The following is a 19,311-nucleotide window of genomic DNA, read 5'->3' as shown; positions in this document are numbered from 1 at the left end:
TGTCTAATTTTAAAAATAACAAGGGAGTAATTATCATAAGTTTATATTTATAAAGTAGAAGAAAATTTTATAAATATTGATATCCAAATCTGTATTTTTTAATAAGAATAAATTATTATTTATACTCAAAAGATATGTATACTGACAAATGTATTCATATAAGAATCAAACGATAATTGTAACTATCGAAGATGGTCTCTGTGTGCCAAAAGTATCGAGACGTTGATTATATAATTGGTCTGTTAGGATATTTTTGACACAAAAATTATCTTTTCGATAATTACAATTATCATTTTATTCTTATACAAATGCATTTGTCAGCGTCTGTATATTTTATGGTACAAATGATAATTTATTCTTCTTAGTAAAGTCAAATCTCAAAAGTTCATTCTTCGTAAGCACTTTACAGTTTACACTCGAGATCGTATAAAACTACGTAACCTTTTACCTCTATATACGTACATAAATACAGACGACGCTACAGAAACGCGGAAAGATTCAGAGCGGAACAGAATATCAAACAACTCGCTTTATCCCTTCCTCCGACATCGAGTCCGACTCGGTGGGCTTCCCTTTCAACTTACAGTTACATACACTATTTAACCATTTTTCCCGCAACACATACACAGACACTGCCACAATTACACAAACATTTCTCTCACAATACACACAGTGTTAGAGAGAGAGAGACACACGCGCGCACTTAAACCACAAAATCGAAATCGTTTATTTTCAGTGCCAAGCGAAACGTGCATTTTGTGTCGTTTAATCCCCGTCTCCGTCGTTTAATACGACGGATCACTGTGACACGCCGTTTTCACAATCCCCGCCGTCGTTTCGCGATCTCCGTCATTGTTGTCGTCGTTGTCGTATTAAATTATAGCAATAACAGTTGAAAACCCCAAGGAACAGAGCTGGAGCCGCTACAAGATTCCAAGCAGTTGAAGGCTCCGCCAGTCGCCGCCGCCAACGGTCAGATCCGTTATCGATCGCCGTCCTCCGCCGAGCTCTTCGACGGGCAGTCCAGCGGGAACTCACCTCCGTCACACGCCGCCGACCACAACTCGTCGGAATTCGAGCACTCCGGAAAAATGCTGAAGCGCCCCGGCCGCCAGGAGTCCCTCGCCGACAAGATCTACCGGTTCCGAGCAACGCTGCTCGTGGTGTCGATCCCGCTTATCCTCATCACCTTCGTTCTCTACATGATGCCTTCTTCTTCGTCCAATGAGTCCGTCGCAGAGTTCACCCTCGTCAACAGGAAGATTTCGCCGGAGAAGAATCCCGGCGGATCCTATGCCGTTATCTTTGACGCCGGCAGCTCCGGCAGCCGCGTCCACGTCTTTCACTTCGATCAAAACATGGATCTCGTCCACATTGGAAAAGATCTCGAGCTCTTCATTCAGGTCAAAATTAAATTGCTGATCTGTTTGCGGCTTTTAGATCTTGCAGTTTTCTTTTTTTATCTTTTAACTTAATAGTGTTTGATTTTGTGTATTTTTGCAGATTAAACCCGGTTTGAGCGCGTACGCTCAGAATCCGCAGCAAGCAGCGGAATCTCTGGTCTCGCTTTTGGATAAGGCGGAGAGTGTAGTTCCAAGGGAATTGCGATCCAAAACACCAGTGCGAGTTGGGGTGAGTGTCTTCCTTTTACTGCTATCTTTTGTGTGTTAGTTTTGCATGAGTTTTCTGAAGGAGGCTTGAATTTGGATTTGTTTGATAATGCAGGCAACTGCTGGTTTGAGGGCTTTGGAAGGAGATGCATCTGATAGGATCTTGCAAGCGGTGATTATTGCTGTGTCCCTCTCATGTTGAATTATTTAAGCAGTTAACCGAACCTTCTCATTGATCTGAATTTCATTGATTTAAGGTGAGGGACTTGCTTAAACAAAGAAGCAGCTTGAAATCTGAGGCCGATGCGGTTACAGTGTTGGATGGAAATCAAGAAGGTGCTTTTCAATGGGTATGACTTGTAAACTTAATCTTGTTTGTACCATTATGTATCCTGAATAGAGGAGGATTGTCAAGCTTTTCATTGACATAGAACGGATTGATAAATCTGAGACCAGGTTGGGGACTAGAGGAGCATCGGCTTTCTATTACTTATGTAGGTCATAGAGCATATTACTAAAATTATCCCTTGATTTACCTGATGGTGATTGTTGTGGTGGTTGTGGGATTCGAATTCTATACAACAGGGTTTAGTTGCTAGTGGTTGGGCAAACTAGATCCAAATGCCTCCTGGTCAAACTTTGTCCATTTCCAACCATAAAACAAGCAAGCCTATAGGATGTGAATTCTCCAAAAAGAATGAAATGTTTTAGAATTACTATACTTCAGTTCATTGGCAGTCCACTTTAATTGCTGATTCAGTCTATAATGAAATAGCAGTCAGATGTACAATCGATACTATTACAGTTCGAGTTAGTGCATTTTTTCTATAATAAATATTTTACAGGGAATTAAATTAAAATTAATGTATCATTTGTAAAGAAAATTTGAGATTTGGGGGGTTCTCCGCCACTGGCAGTGGCTAGCTTGGTAGTCCTATCCTAGTTGAAGCAACCTTTTAACAAACATGCCCCCGGTATCTACTATCATGATGGGGAGCATGTTTACAACTTAAACCAACTACATTGCATCTTTTGAAAAACCTGCAGGCCGAAATTGAAACATTAAACAAACATGCGGATCACTAGTGTGTTTTTAATGTATACTAGGCCAAAAGCTATTGTCTACAATCGCATCTTTGCTGGGTTTCAAAAACTGTTACGGCAACTTTTACAACATGATTTGTTTGAGTTTGTGTAGTGCATAAAAGTTGAGCCAGACCTGTTTTGACAGCTCCAATTTTGCATCCAAATTCCAATGGATTGTGATTGCATCTATTACTCATTGCCTCGGGGAAAATGAAAATACGGGTGTGGAGTGTTACTCGCTCTACGATTTTTGGGTAATTTAGTGAAGCTTGAATTATTATCTATTAATGCCATTCTGCATAATGAGAAAATATTTTTTGTAGTTGAAGAATGGGTTAAAAAGTTTGCTGGTTTACATATATTACTAGCTCTTCCATGGAATATCCGCTTGCAAATATTCTCTTAACATGCAGAAGTAGAATAACCTGCTTCTATGCTTGCTCTAGAGAGTTTCATTCTTCCTAATTCATTTTGATCTCCTGTTCCGTATAGGAACTTTTCATAATTTTATCCATCCTATTTGTATGATGGAATTCTTCTTTATTTTGACATGCAGTCCTTGTTGAAAATGTCTAGCTTGTGAGTAATCTTAATGCATGCACTTTGTACTTTGGATTGTAATTGCATCACCTTTCTGCGACTCTATGATTTTCCTCTGTAGCTTTAACTTGAGTTTTACCTGCTCCATATTCTCTTGAATTAGTGAACGCTTTGTTAACCATTTTCTTATTGATCCAAAATGTTTTAAAGCCTATTAATATTTTACTAACGACTGATGTATGTATAATAAGATTTTTCCAGGTAAAATTGATTTTGTAATTTAACTATTATCTGTTGATTTGCAGCATCAATTTTCATATATTTTCTTTAATGTAATTTAATATTTTAGTTATTAAAAACTATTCAATCTGAATTAATATAGTGTTCATATTAATTCAATTTTCCTAATTATTACTATAGCAATCAGCCAACGTTTAAGATCCCTTACTATTTTTGCAGGGTGTGATTTTCGTTTTTTTTTTATTATTAAAGAAAGTAAGAGAAAGAGAAGGGAATGGATCCTCTCAATTGGAACTCAATTGTAAAATCCAATTGAGAGGGCTGGTTTAAATGAGAGTTGTCTTATATAAGACTGATATGATTTAATATGATCCTCTTGCATTAATGATCTAGACCAGAACAAAAAGTCATGTGAGCATTTTAAGTGATCATCTAACCTTTTGATAACTTTTGATCCTGCCAACCATGTATGGTTATATGTTTATGTGTAAATGTGTGTGTTATGTACTGAGCCAATCAGAAATTAAGGACCTAATTGTAATTGTGTGGGTTGGGTAACTAACTTGCCTAGTTGGGAATGGGAAGTGAGGAGGGTGAGCATTCTGTTATGAGAGAGAGGGGTGAGAACTATAAAGGACTATGGGGAAGTAGTGGGAAGGGGTTAAAAAAAGAAAGAAACAATGGGATCAGAAGCTAGGAGAGAATCAGATCTCTCGAATACGTGATACTTTCTTACACCTTTTTACTAAATAATATAAACAAATACTAGGAAATTGGGTGATATCTCATTGATGAACTCCATCTTTCCTTGCCCTTTTATTACTGCTTCATTCTTCTACTTACTCTAGAGGCCAGGTTCTTACATTGTTAAGTACCTAAAGAAAGTAGGCAACACAACTTAAAAACTAGCTATTAAGGGGAAGACTACTCTCCTTAAATACAACATCAAGCGTCTCATACCAACCGATGTAGGACTTTAGGCACTCTATAATACCCAAGTCCCTAACAATACGCACTCTATAATACCCAAGTCCCTAACAATACACCGCCCTTGGAAAGCCGAGTTCTACAGTGGCTTCACTCTATCTACGCTGACCAAGTGATAGCCACCTTGCTACTAGCTATCCAGCCTATGGGTAGCCCTTTCTATGACGCTCACAACCAAGGCTCCGATGCCATTCTAAAGTACCTAGGAAAGTGGGAAGCTACACCTTAAAAGCTAGCTATTAAAGGGAAAGAACCACTCTTTTTAAATACAACATCAAGCATCCCATACTACCTGATGTAGGACTTCGGCCATCCCATAATACCCAAACCCCTAGCAGTGTGTGTGTGTGGCATCAGGAAATTATTATTTATTTTAGATCTCCAAAATTTAGAAAATAGATTTGTTTAAAATAACAGAAAGACCAAATTACTACAATAATTCGGTTGTTGGGTACAAAATTTTGAGTTGCAGCTTTGAGGGAATTAGGATATTGTATATTCTATCCCTTCTAAGAGAAGATTCAGTAATTTGTTGATCTGACCTGGTCCTGTTTTTATTTTAGGTGACTATCAACTATTTATTGGGAAATGTAGGAAAAGATTATTCAAAGACTGTTGGTGTAGTTGATCTTGGGGGTGGATCTGTGCAAATGGCATATGCCATTTCAGAGACGGATGCTGCCATGGCTCCTAAAGTATTGGAAGGAGAGGACCCATATGTTAAGGAGATGTTCTTGAGGGGAAGGAAATACTACCTCTATGTTCACAGGTTTCTACTTACTCTTGATATGCTATTTTGAGATGTTATCTTCTACAGCTTCTAGGAGCATTAACTTTTGGACCTGAATACTTCCACCTTTTGGTCTTTATCATGATATATATTCAGATATATAAGTTTTCCATGAGTACCATGCTCCAAGGCTAATATATTTTATAATGTTGTTTCAGTTATTTGCACTATGGTTTACTAGCAGCCCGTGCAGAGATTTTAAAGATGTCTGATGATGCAGAAAACCCTTGCATCTTAGCTGGCTTTGATGGTAAATATAGCTTCTAATTTTTGTATGCTTATTGTTTGTTTTGATGCCCCTTTTTCTTTTAGTTTTAACCGAATAGGGACAAGAAGCTCTTGAAGTCAGTTTTTGTTCATATTATTGTCATATGTATATATTTTCCCTTTGCACCTTATAATTTTGATAACAAGTAAATGTTTCAATTCTTCTTAGGATCATATAATTATGGGGGAAAGTCTATTAGGGCCTCATCTTCCCCTTCTGGTGCAAGCTTAAATGAATGCAAAGGCATAGCTCTTAAGGCTCTCAAAGTTAACGAGTCGACATGTACTCATATGAAGTGCACTTTTGGTGGGATATGGAATGGTGGAGGTGGGGATGGACAAAAGAACCTTTTTGTTGCCTCGTTTTTCTTTGATCGCGCTGCTGAGGTATTTTATCATTTTATCCAACCTTGGAACAATTGCTGATAGTCGTCATTTCTAATGCCTCCTGTATGGCCATTCTAATCATGCTATTCATTCACAGGCTGGTATTGCTGACTCAAACTCACCCGTTGCAATAGTTCGCCCAGCAGAGTTTGAGGATGCAGCTAAGAAAGCTTGTCAAACAAAACTTGAGGATGCCAAATCCAGTTATCCACATACTGAGGATGGAAACCTTCCATACATTTGCATGGATCTTGTATACCAATATACATTGCTTGTTGATGGATTTGGTAGGTTTTATTCAGATGCTTGTATAGTTGTGCATGAGATGGTATTCGTGCGAAGTCTGAGTAACAGTGTTGTCTTCCTGCACTGATTTCTTCCATTTGTTGGCAGGTATCTATCCATGGCAAGAGATTACATTGGTGAAGAAAGTAAAATATAATGATGCCCTTGTTGAGGCAGCATGGCCCCTAGGCAGCGCCATAGAAGCTGTATCATCTACGTAACTGATACAAATATCGTCTAAATTGTTGGGGCACGAGTTTTATATGAACGTTGTTGAGCCAAAATACTGCCATCAATTTATGATCAGAAATTGCTTTCAGGCTGAATTGACATTGGATATGAATATGAATTGTGTCGACATTTTGGGAATAATGGGAGAAGGTTAGCTTCATTAATTTTTCACATGTAATTAATTCAGATTATACCACCTGATTTATGGCCTTGGAAGATTCATTCGATTCATTAGTGCATCTAGATATATGTTGTTTTAAGAGATGAATTAAATGGTGATACTTATACCATTTCATTTTTGTTCTATAAATGATTGTATCCGTGGTAATAGTCAATCCTTTCTTTTCTCTCGTTTGGTTGTTGAGCTTTAGCAAACGTTAAGCATGCCAGCCAGTGGAGTATCAGATAACTCATCGTTGTTTTACTCATACAATTAATTCGCCAATTGATACAAACCACAATGGCACAGACTCGTTAATTTGGTGTGATGTTTAAAATTTTCTCGATACTTCTGGCTGAGCAACATAGCATTTTATCCACTTTTGATTGGTGAATGTCAATTTTTTTCATTCGTTTCTATAGTACCTGTGGTGGGTGTCTACCAGATATCAAAATGGTGCCTTACTTCATATCACGAGCCATGATGAGTCCCGTTGGAAGTGAATTCATTGATTGCTTAAACTATATCTGCTGGGATGCAAGTTTTGAGTAGGATTGTAATGAATCTTCCATATACAAAATAATATGCTAATATCTCTCGGAATCAACCACTTATTTTGTAAGAAGCCTCCTAGATATATGATATTACTTGAGGGGTTAATTAGGCACGTGAAAGAAGCTGTCAGTCTCATTAGAACAATGGAAGCTAACAATGTTACTCCAAATTTCGTTAGCCTGTTACTTACAACTCCCTCTTGAAGCTTTTCTACAAAGCCTGCAAAATGGATGAAACTAAAGAAGTCTTTGATGCCAGAAGTATTTGAGCTTTTGGAGAAGACGAGGGAAGTTGGGAGTTAGTCATGATATATCCTGGATTATCAATATCTGTTTCAATAATGTTAGAGAATAATTTATATTAAATTATAAATGATTTATTTTTTAATATTATAATTTTTATCATAATAATAAAATTTTAAATTTAATAATTATATTAATTCTTTAATTGAATAATATATATAATAACAAAGAATTATTTGACACATAATAAATTGAATTTTGGATATATTTATTATTTCAATATAATAATCTTCTATTAGAGACAAATCAATCATGTGTTTAGTTTTGTAATTCAAAGTTGATGTTGGCTAAATATATCTAATGTATAAGCGATATCAAGTTGTAATCAAAATATGATATCTTGGGAGAAGGTTTTTACGGACACTAGGTGAGAATTATGGATAGGAGCACGGAAATGCCACTCTTGAGAAGGGAAATTAAAGATCGTAGTGCTTTCCTAATTAAATGACTTTGTTTACGGTTTTTGTAACTAGACTGAGTTAACTCTCGCTTAGCTGTCTAAGTAGTACTGCCTGTATTCTAATATTATTTGCTGCTTGCAGCTTAAGGACGTGTAACTCTAAATATCAATATTTGCTTGAATTTTCTGCTCAATAGAAAGACTTCAACTCTCAATCTCAATAGTAATGAAATCAATCTCTTTAGGGCTTCTGACTTCGAAAGTAGAAGATAGAGTAAATGCTGTTGTTGAAGGCCTTCTCTTGAGGATTGATGTGTCCATGGAACAATCTTTTGCAAGCTGACTCTTGCTAACCAACTCGGCTAAACTTTCTATATTTTGAGGGTTCACATAGTTGAATATCTCTTTCTTGAGTCCCCTTTTATACTGGGTACAGGCCCATTCTTCATAATTGGCTGAATTTTTCTGACAAGTTCTTGAGAAGCGGCACAAGTTATTAAATTCTCAGGTATACTCAGCAACAGACATACCCTCCTACTTCAGCTGCATTAGCTCCAGTTCCTTCGCGGTACGAATTGCTTGCAAGAAATACTTCCCATAAAATTTCATCTTGAACTTATCCCAAGTCAAAGCTTATTCAATTTCACCATAAAACACTATAAATGCACTTTTCCATCACAATTCAACCAATTCAACACCTATATCAATCAATTCCTCCTTCATAAACTCAACAATTCCACAATTCGTACATCAATATTCCAATATTAACAACATGAACACAATCTCACCACTCATATGCATCATTTATCATACCACATCAAAATTCTCATAACTACAATAATTCAACCTCAACATCAACAATTCCATCACAAGTCATCAAAACTATCACAAGCATTAACATCATCACACATTATCAATTTAACAACTGTCAACAACCAAATTCAATCCTATCGTAAGGTCCACTAGTCTAAGTTTTCAGAAATATTACATATTACATAGAGAAAATTGAAACCATACCTTGGTCGATTCTCAATATGCACAATACCCAAATTTGAGTCCAAACAAGCTTTCAATCACCAACAAATCACCAATCTCACATTCAAAGCTCCAAATCAACTCCAACAATTGTAAGAACTCAACTAAAATTATACCAATTACCACAAGTCAACCTAGAGTTTCCAAAATTACAATTTCACAAAGGCAAAGAGTTTTCTTACCTTTTTTGATGGTGTTTGAGGCGCAAACCACCAATAGCCCAATCTTAGATACCACTTAATCAATTGAAAACACAAAATCTATTCAAAACCAAAACTTTAATTTTTGAATTTCTTAGGGCAGAAAAATGGGCAAGAATTCTCGAGATTCTTACCATTTTGGTTAGATGAAACTAACGGGCTCAGAGAGAGTTTCGCGTAGCCGCAAACAGCTCATCAATCGGAGCACCGTAGCTCGAATTATGGCCTCCAGAAGAGAGGCGTGAATAGTAATAATGGTGGAAAAGCTCTCACCTCTCTCCTCATTCCTTTCAGCTGTGTTTGTGTTGTTTAAGTGATGAATGGGTTGAATGAGGTTCATTTAAGTGGTTATATATGTTGGCCTTGGGTCCAACTTGGGACCAGTCCAACCCGTTAGTGTTTTTGGCCTGTTTGGCCTAACTTTGAGCCAAACCTTTAAAATTAGCGCCCGATTTTTAACTTTAACTAATTTTCTAAATTTTTTTACTATTTTTACTACTCTCACACAGTACCAGATAGATTTAAGCTGGTACTGCCGGCTAATTTACCGATACGCATTTTTACACAAATTTTCACATAAAATTATATTTTCCAACTCAAAAAAATCTACTGAGTCCAAATATCATATTCAAATTTTCTAATTAATATTCTAAATTTTTAGATCCTATTTCAGGCAACTAATTTATTATTATTTTATGTTAATTAATCAGTTAATTATTTTCAATTCTTACAGATGTTATTGCTGACCAAGTATATATAAAATAAACTTAACTTCTAACCCCGATCCTACTAAGAACTTCCCAATTCTTACTCCCTATTTTTACCCCTTTCAGCTACATGTGTGAAGGTTTAGTGCGAAGCTAAAAGCGCATAGAAGATTATGTTTATTGAGTTGTTAGATCTTATTTTTCTCTCGTCGTTTACTATTTTTAGTTTATAGAGGGGATAGGACTTGTATTTGGGAATGTGTGTGTGTGTGTGTGTGTGATAAAGTGATTAAAAGTAAAAACTTTCTATTTTCTTAATTAAAGTTTCGGTACGTATTCGCGAAGGCTCAATACTAAATAAACATAGTATATAATTAATGGAATAGAGGTAAGTAGCGCCTGAACTTTTAGTACGATCATGAGGTGCTAAAAGTTATGGTGTTACATTATGGTATCAGAGAAGTTCGTTCTTGTTAGAGTCTTGTATACTTCACTGCGTACTTAGAGTATCTATCATGCAATAGGACTTATCCTAGTGACAAGAATTTGGGTTTCAGATGAATGATTATCTGTTAATTAATGCTGTTAGTCGACCGTTGCATCTCTTATGGTATTAGGTCTGGCCAATTTAATACTAATGATTCATGTATATGGAAACACTAATGAATTATCATAGACGAAATAGAAACAATAGGTTATGCGAATCACAAGGTTTGGGAACATTAGAAGTATATTCTTTATTCGTGCTATGTGACTTGGTGTCATCTTTTCTTTCACTGTTTGTTCATTTATTTTTCATCTCTTCCATCCCTTGTTTCAATTCTTTTTAAAACTAGATTTGATTATCCATCTTTATCATTATTTGTATACTTCTTCATAAATCCTTACCCTTCGATCTGATTTTGAATTTGTTTCGACGCAACACATAATTCTCAATATCTTCTTTTGTTTTGTATTCCTTTGATTAAGCTTGAGCTTGTTTATGCCCATGAGCAATTTCTGGATGTGACAAGCAAATACGATAGTTCTGCGGGATACAGTTGTCACGAAAAACAGACTGTTCTCTTCGTCGAAATGGCCTAAAGGAAATAGATCGCTTGCAGATAGATCCTTTCTGAACTTTTATCTTTGGCATTGCTTATATTCTTCATCAAGCATCTTGTACCATTTGATCTTGAGCTAGATTTGGGGCAATAATCAATCTTTAATTCTTCCAAAATAATGTCATTGACTTTGGTTATCTATATTTGTGAATCTGGTAATTCAACTTGGATTTGTTTCGACTTATTCTACTACCTTTTCTTTTATTGTTCCTATCCAAGTTTCTTTTTTCAGATTTCTCCTTAGGGTACAATTTAACTCTCTTTCTAATGGATTTTGTGTTTTTGTGCACTTCTGTTTAATTTCGATTATACTCATCTTTTCGACTTCTTGTAACTATTATCTGTGATGTTCAACCTTTTTCTTTCTGAATTTTGAATTTCTTTGTTCAAACTTGAGTTTATTTGTTAAAATTACAAGTCCTCGAATTCTAAGTTTAATTTGCATTAAACCTATCATACAATTTCTGTACCACACTACACTTTTTCAATCATTTTCACACGATATTATTTTTTTCATGTTTGAAAACTGAACATGTCAAATCTTTCTATTTTTCATTGACATGTTTGAAAGGGAAGTTAGTATAAATCTTTTTCCTCTTGTATGAATTTTCGAGGACAAAAATTTTTGTAAGGTGTGTAGAATGTAACGACCTATAATTTAAAAAATATAAATATAAATAAGTTATAATTCATTTCATAAATTGAAATTCTTTATTTTAGAAATTATTTTATTATAAGTAATTAAATACTTTAAATTTAAAATCTATTAAATTTTTTAAATAATTTTTATTATAATTAGATATTTCAAAAAATTAATAATAAATACCACAACCAAGAAAGGAAGGAAGAAGTTGGCCGAAGCCATTATGGGAAACAAAAACAAAGAAAGCAACATGGCTTGTGTATAATCTATATATATATATATATACATATTAACATGACATAGCTTTAATAAAATAAATCTTTGCCTCATTCAGTTTCTTTCATCACCGCATAAGAAAATAAGAGAAAGAAAGAGAGGAACCGAGTGAGAGAGAGAGCGTGAACTTCATGGAAACATAAATTTTTTGGCTTTGATTTTTTGTGATCTATAACTCCAATAAAAAATCTAATTCGATAAAAGTGTTTGTATCCTTCTTTTTTACATATTGGCTTTACTTTTGTCCGGTAGAAATTGACGGTGATGTAACTCTTTTTCTTCTTGAGTTCGGCCAATTAGAATTCTAGGAGGCACAGACGATTTCTGACATTTTTTTCTTCAGCCGCTTAGTCAGAAAGCTTATCCAGAGCTTCCGTTGTTTTGATTTCATATGGAGGTAGGATTTGATAATTTTATAATAATTAAATATAAAATTTATAAGTAAATGTTGGATTGATTGATTATTGTTTTGAGTTTGGTTGAGTTTTATGTTGAAATTTTGTTGAATTATTGTTGTTGCTTGTGAATTATGGTTCGGCCATGAAGAACAGCCCAGTTGGGGTTATTTTCATAATTTTGGGGCTGTTGTGAATAAGGATTATTGATTAAAATTGATTAGATTTGATGGCTGAGAGATTAAACTAAAAGTTCTGAAAAATCAGTAAATGAAAAACTCAAAAACAGATTAAAATACAAGTAATATTTTGAAAGGAAAGGGTTAAGAGTTTCGGTTTTGGTATAAAAGAAAGATTAGTAATTACATTTTATTTTTGAAGGGTAATATTGTGTTTGTATATAAATATCGAGGTATAATTTGTATAAGTTTTCGGGTATTTTGGGTAATAAGTAAAGTTCAGGGGTGGTGCATGAAATTGTGATCCCTGGGCGAAATTCTTACTCGAACAATCCCTGGTAATGGCTCCAAAAACTTTGTGCTCTAATCTTAATTCATAAATTGTCACAACTTCGATATAACTAACCAGCAAGTGCACTGGATCGTCCAAGTAATAAAACCTTACGTGAGTAAGGGTCGATCCCATGGAGATTGTTGGTATGAAGCAAGCTATGGTCACCTTGTAAATCTCAGTCAGGCGGATATCAAATAGTTATGGAGTTTTCAAAAATAAATAATAAATAAATAGAAAATAAAGATAGAAATACTTATATAATTCATTGGTGAGAATTCAGATAAGCGTATAGAGATGCTTTCGTTCTTCTGAACTTCTGCTTTCCTGCTGTCTTTATCCAATCAGTCCTACTCCTTTCCATGGCAAGCTTTATGTAAGGGCATCACCGTTGTCAATGGCTACTTCCCATCCTCTTGTAAAAAAGGTCCAAATGCTCTGTCACAGCACGGCTAATCATCCGAGGTTCTCGATCATACTAGAATAGGATTCACCCTCCTTTTGCGTCTGTCACTACGCACAGCACTCACAAGTTTGAAGTTCGTCACAGTCATTCAATCCCTGAATCCTACTCAGAATACCACAGATAAGGTTTAGACTTTCCGGACTCTCATGAATGCCGCCATCAATCTAGCTTATACCACGAAGATTCTGATTAAGAGATCCAAGAGATAATCATCCAATCTAAGGTGGAACGGAAGTGGTTGTCAGGCACGCGTTCGTGGGGGAATGATGATGATTGTCACATTCATGTTGGAGTACGAATGAATATCTTAGAAGCGGAATAAGTTTAATTGAATAAAAAACAGTAGTACTTTGCATTAATTCATGAGGAACAGCAGAGCTCCACACCTTAATCTATGGAGTGTAGAAACTCTACCGTTGAAAAATACATAAGTGAAAGGTTCAGGCTTGGCCGAATGGCCAGCCCCCAAACGTGATCAATATGATCTAAAGATGAACTAAAAATCATAAGATGATCAAAATACAATAGTAAAAAGTTCTATTTATACTAAACTAGTTACTAGGGTTTATAGAAATAAGTAATTGATGCATAAATCCACTTTTGGGGCCCACTTGGTGTGTGCTTGGGCTGAGCTTTAGCTTTCCACGTGCAGAGGCTTCTTTTGGAGTTGAACGCCAGGTTGTAACGTATTTCTGGCGTTCAACTCTGGTTCGTGACGTATTTTTGGCGTTTAACTCCAGACTGCAGCGTAGAATTGGCGTTCAACGCCCTTTTGCGTCGTCTAAACTCGGCCAAAGTATGGACTATTTTATATTGCTGGAAATCCCTGGATGTCTAATTTCAAACGCAATTGAAAGCGCGCCATTTTGAGTTTTGTAGCTCCAGAAAATCCACTTTGAGTGCAGGGAGGTTAGAATCCAACAGCATCAGCAGTCCTTCTTCAACCTCTGAATCTGATTTTTGCTCAAGTCCCTCAATTTCAGCCAGAAAATACCTGAAATCACAGAAAAATACACAAACTCATACTAAAGTCCAGAAATGTGAATTTAACATAAAAACTAATGAAAACATCCCTAAAAGTAACTAGAATCTACTAAAAACATGCTAAAAATAATGCCAAAAAGCGTATAAATTATCCGCTCATCACAACACCAAACTTAAATTGTTGCTTGTCCCCAAGTAACTGAAAATAAAAAAGGATCAAAAGAAGAGAATATACTATAAATTCCAAACTATCAATGAAACATAGCTCCAATAAGATGAGCGAGACTTGTAGCTTTTTGCCTCTTGAATAGTTTTGGCATCTCACTTTATCCATTGAGGTTCAGAATGATTGGCATCTATAGGAACTCAGAGTTCAGATAGTGTTATTGATTCTCCTAGTTCAGTATGATGATTCTTGAACACAGCTACTTTATGAGTCTTGGCCGTGGCCCTAAGCACTTTGTTTTCCAGTATTACCACCGGATACATAAATACCATAGACACATAATTGGGTGAACCTTTTCAGATTGTGACTCAGCTTTGCTAAAGTCCCCAATTAGAGGTGTCCAGGGTTCTTAAGCACACTCTGTTTTTGCTTTGGACCTTGACTTTAACTGCTCAGTCTCAAGTTTTCACTTGACACCTTCACGCCACAAGCACATGGTTAGGGACAGCTTGGTTTAGCTGCTTAGGCCAGGATTTTATTCCTTTAGGCCCTCTTATCCACTGATGCTCAAAGCCTTGGGACCTTTTTTATTTACCCTTGCCTTTTGGTTTTAAGGGCTATTGGCTTTTTGCTCTTGCCTTTTGGTTTTAAGAGCTTTTGGCTTTTTCTGCTTGCTTTTACTCTCTTTTTTTTTCGCTATTTTTTTCTTTTTTTTTTCTGCAAGCTTTGTTCTTTGCTGCTTTTTCTTGCTTCAAGAATCATTTTTATGATTTTTCAGATTATCAAATAACATGTCTCCTTGTCATCATTCTTTCAAGAGCCAACATATTTAACATTCTTAAACAACAACTTCAAAAGACATATGCACTGTTCAATCATTCATTCAGAAAACAAGAAGCATTGTCACCACATCAATATAATTAAACTAAGTTCAAGGATAAATTCGAAACTCATGTACTTCTTGTTCTTTTGAATTAAAACATTTTTCATTTAAGAGAGGTGATGGATTCATAGGACATTCATAACTTTAAGACATAGTTACTAAATACTAATGATCATGTAATAAGACACAAACATGGATAAACACTTAACATAAAGAAAACGAAAAATAGAAAATTTAAGAACAAGGAATGAGTCCACCTTAGTGATGGTGGCGTTTCCTTCTTGAGGAACCAATGATGTCCTTCAGCTCTTCTATGTCTCTTCCTTGTCTTTGTTGCTCCTCCCTCATAGCTTTTTGATCTTCTCTAATTTCATGAAGGATGATGGAGTGCTCTTGATGTTTCACCCTTAATTGTCCCATGTTGGATCTTAATTCTCCTAGGGAGGTGTTGATTTGCTCCCAAAAATTCTGTGGAGGAAAGTGCATCCCTTGAGGTATCTCAGGGATTCCTTGATGGTGAGCTTCCTCATGCGTTTCTTGAGCTCCATGAGTGGGCTCTCTTGTTTGCTCCATCCTTTTCTTAGTGATGGGCTTCTCTTCCTCAATGGGAATGTCTCCTTCTATGAAAGCTCCAGCTGAGTAACATAGATGGCAAATAAGATGAGGAAAAGCTAGCCTTGCCAAGTGAGAGGACTTTTCGGCTATTTTGTAGAGTTCAAGGGAGATGACTTCATGAACTTCTACTTCCTCTCCAATCATGATGCTATGGATCATGATGGCCCGATCCACAGTAACTTCAGATCGGTTGCTAGTGGGGATGATGGAGCGTTGGATGAACTCCAACCATCCTCTAGCCACAGGCTTAAGGTCCAGTCTTCTAAGTTGAACCGGTTTGCCTTTTGAGTCAATCTTCCATTGAGCTCCTTCCACACATATGTCCATGAGGACTTGGTCCAAACTTTGATCAAAGTTGACCCTTCTAGTGTAGGGGCGTGCATCTCCTTGCATCATAGGCAAGTTGAATGCCAACCTCACATTTTCCGGACTAAAATCTAGGTATTTCCCCCGAACCATTGTAATATAATTCTTTGGATTCGGGTTCTTACTTTGATCATGGTTCTTAGTGATCCATGCATTGGCATAGAACTCTTGAACCATTAGGATGCCGACTTGTTGGATGGGGTTTGTTAGAACTTCCCAACCTCTTCTTTGGATTTCATGTCGGATCTCCGGATACTCATTTCTCTTGAGCTTGAAAGGGACCTCAGGGATCACCTTCTTCTTGGCCACAACATCATAGAAGTGGTCTTGATGAGCTTTGGAGATGAATCTTTTCATCTCCCATGACTCGGAGGTGGAAGGTTTTGTCTTCCCTTTTCCTTTTCTAGAGGATTCTCCGGTCTTGGGTGCCATCAATGGTAATGGAAAAACAAAAAGCTTATGCTTTTACCACACCAAACTTAGAATATTGCTCGCCCTCGAGCAAGAGAAGAAAGAATAGATGAAGAAGAGGAAGAAAATATGGAGGAGAGGAGGGAGAGGTGTATTCGGCCAAGAAGGGGAAGAGAGGGTTGTGTTGTGTAAAAATGAGGAAGAATGGAGGGCTTTATATAGGGAGGGGAGGGGGGTTTAAGGTTCGGCCATATGGGGTGGTTTTGGGTGGGAAATTGATTTTGAATTTTGAAGGTATGTGGAGTTTATGAGGTAGGTTTATGGGGAAGAGTGGATGGATGTGAGTGGTGAAGTGGTGATAGGGAAGAGAGATTGAGGTGATTGGTGAAGAGTTTTGGGGAAGAGTGTTTATTGGAAAGAGATGATGAACATTGAGAAGAGGGAAGAGAGTGAGTGGTGGTAGGTGGAGATCCTGTGGGGTCCACAGATGCTGAGTTGATCCTGTGGGGTCCACAGATCCTGGGGTGTCAAAGGTTTGCATCCCTGCACCCATTAGGCATGTAAAATGCCTTTGCATGTAATTCTGGCGTTTAAACGTCGGATTGATGCTTGTTCTGGGCGTTCAGCGCCCAGATGCAGCATATTTCTGGCGTTGAACGCCAGTTCTATGCTTGTTTCTGGCGTTCAGCGCCAGCTTTTCTCACTGTGCATTTCTGGCGTTCAACGCCAGATGCTCCTTACTGGCGTTTAAACGCCAGTAAGATCCTCATCCAGGGTGTGATTTTTCTTCTGCTGTTTTTGATTCCATTTTCAATTTTTATATTTATTTTGTGACTCCACATGATCATAAACCTAATAAAATATGAAATAACAATAAAAATAAAAATAAAATTAGATAAATAAAAATTGGGTTGCCTTCTAACAAGCGCTTCTTTAATGTCAATAGCTTGACAGTGGGCTCTCATGGAGCCTCACAGATGTTCAGAGCATTGTTGAGACTTCCTAGTTCCCAACATCAAACTTAGAGTTTGACTGTGGGGGTTCTGGTTAACTCTGCAGTGGGAGAAGCTTACTGTGCCTCTTTTCCATGTTTACAGAAGGATAACCTTGAGTTGTAAACACAAGGGAGTCCCCATTCAATTGAAGGACTAATTCACCTCTGTTAACATCTATCACAGCTCTTGCTGTGGCTAGGAAGGGTCTTCCAAGGATGATGGATTCATCCTCATCCTTCCCAGTATCTAGGATTATGAAATCAGCAGGGATGTAAAGGCCTTCAACCTTTACTAACATGTCCTCTACTTGTCCATAAGCCTATTTTCTGGAATTGTCTGCCATCTCTAATGAGATTCTAGCAGCTTGTACCTCAAAGATTTCCAATTTTTCCATTACAGAGAGTGGCATGAGGTTTATCCCTGACCCAAGGTCACATAGAGCCTTCTCAAAGGTCATGGTACCTATGGTGCAAGGTATTAGGAACTTTCCAGGATCCTGTTTCTTCTGAGGCAATCTCAGTTGATTCAATGCATTTAGTTCATTGGTGAACAAGGGAGGTTCATCTCCCCAAGTATCATTACCAAATAAATTGGCATTCAGCTTCATGATTGCACCAAGGAACTTGGCAACTTGCTCTTCAGTAACATCTTCATTCTCTTCAGAAGAAGAATACTCATCAGAACTCATGAAGGGCTTAAGGAGGTTCAATGGAATCTCTATGGTCTCTAGATGAGCCTTAGATTCCTTTGGTTCCTCATAGGGAAACTCCTTGTTGATCACTGGACATCCCAGGAGGTCTTCCTCACTGGGATTCACGTCCTCCCCTTCCTCCTTGGATTCGGCCATGATGGTTATATCAATGGCCTTGCACTCTCCTTTTGGATTTTCTTCTGTATTACTTGGGAGAGCACTATGAGGGGTTTCAGTGATCTTCTTACTCAGCTGGCCCACTTGTGCCTCCAAATTCCTAATGGAGGACCTTGTTTCATTCATGAAACTCAGAGTGGCCTTAGATAGATCAGAGACTAAGTTTGCTAAATTAGAGGTATTTTGTTCAGAGTTCTCTGTTTGTTGCTGAGTGGATGATGGAAAAGGTTTACTATTATTAAACCTGTTTCTTCCACCACTATTAAAGCCTTGTTGAGGCTTTTGTTGATCCTTCCATGAGAGATTTGGGTGATTTCTCCATGAGGGATTATAAGTGTTTCCATAGGGTTCACCCATATAATTTACCTCTGCTATTGCAGGGTTCTCAGGATCATAAGCTTCTTCTTCAGAAGATGCCTCTTGAGTACTGTTGGATGCAGCTTGCATTCCATTCAGACTCTGAGAAATCATATTGACTTGCTGAGTCAATATTTTATTCTGAGCCAATATGGCATTCAGAGTATCAATTTCAAGAACTCCCTTCTTCTGAGGCGTCCCATTACTCACAGGATTCCTCTCAGAAGTGTACATGAACTGGTTATTAGCAACCATGTCAATGAGTTCTTGAGCTTCTGCAGGCGTTTTCTTTAGGTGAATGGATCCACCTGCAGAAGTATCCAATGACATCTTAGCTAATTCAGATAGACCATCATAGAATATATCCAGGATGGTCCATTCTGAAAGCATGTCAGAAGGACACTTTTTGGTCAGTTCCTTGTATCTCTCCCAAGCTTCATAGAGGGATTCACGTCCTTCTGTCTGAAGGTTTGAACATCCACTCTAAGCTT

At 37.1% G+C, this 19,311-nt stretch overlaps 1 protein-coding gene and 1 non-coding gene across 2 annotated transcripts; both read left to right on the top strand.

Annotated features, from left to right (window-relative positions):
* Positions 1–387: 387 nt before the first annotated feature.
* On the top strand, positions 388–6,774 carry LOC107604923 (apyrase 2). The gene is made up of 9 exons (XM_016306640.3): positions 388–1,403; positions 1,504–1,632; positions 1,726–1,782; positions 1,868–1,960; positions 5,027–5,232; positions 5,412–5,503; positions 5,690–5,907; positions 6,005–6,194; positions 6,301–6,774. The coding sequence occupies exons 1-9, from the start codon at positions 1,092–1,094 to the stop codon at positions 6,411–6,413; spliced, it is 1,410 nt and encodes a 469-aa protein (XP_016162126.1). The 5' UTR covers positions 388–1,091; the 3' UTR covers positions 6,414–6,774.
* A 12,430-nt stretch (positions 6,775–19,204) lies between these two features.
* LOC148562690 (small nucleolar RNA R71) lies at positions 19,205–19,311 on the top strand. Its single transcript, XR_015888083.1, has one exon. It is a non-coding gene; the product is annotated as a small nucleolar RNA R71 (small nucleolar RNA).

Source organism: Arachis ipaensis, chromosome B6, assembly GCF_059453495.1.
Source record: "Arachis ipaensis isolate K30076 ecotype BB chromosome B6, ASM5945349v1, whole genome shotgun sequence".
Lineage (NCBI taxonomy): Eukaryota > Viridiplantae > Streptophyta > Magnoliopsida > Fabales > Fabaceae > Arachis > Arachis ipaensis.
Note: the sequence above shows the minus strand (reverse complement) of the source record. Positions and strands in the feature narration are given on the sequence as shown.

Bases quoted from the DNA above. Each gene is read 5' to 3' on its own strand.
- LOC107604923 (XM_016306640.3), top strand. From the start codon at position 1,092: ATGCTGAAGCGCCCCGGCCGCCAGGAGTCCCTCGCCGACAAGATCTAC. The intron at 1,404-1,503 runs GTCAAAATTAAA...GTATTTTTGCAG, and splicing joins ATCTCGAGCTCTTCATTCAG to ATTAAACCCGGTTTGAGCGC. The intron at 6,195-6,300 runs GTAGGTTTTATT...ATTTGTTGGCAG, and splicing joins ATTGCTTGTTGATGGATTTG to GTATCTATCCATGGCAAGAG.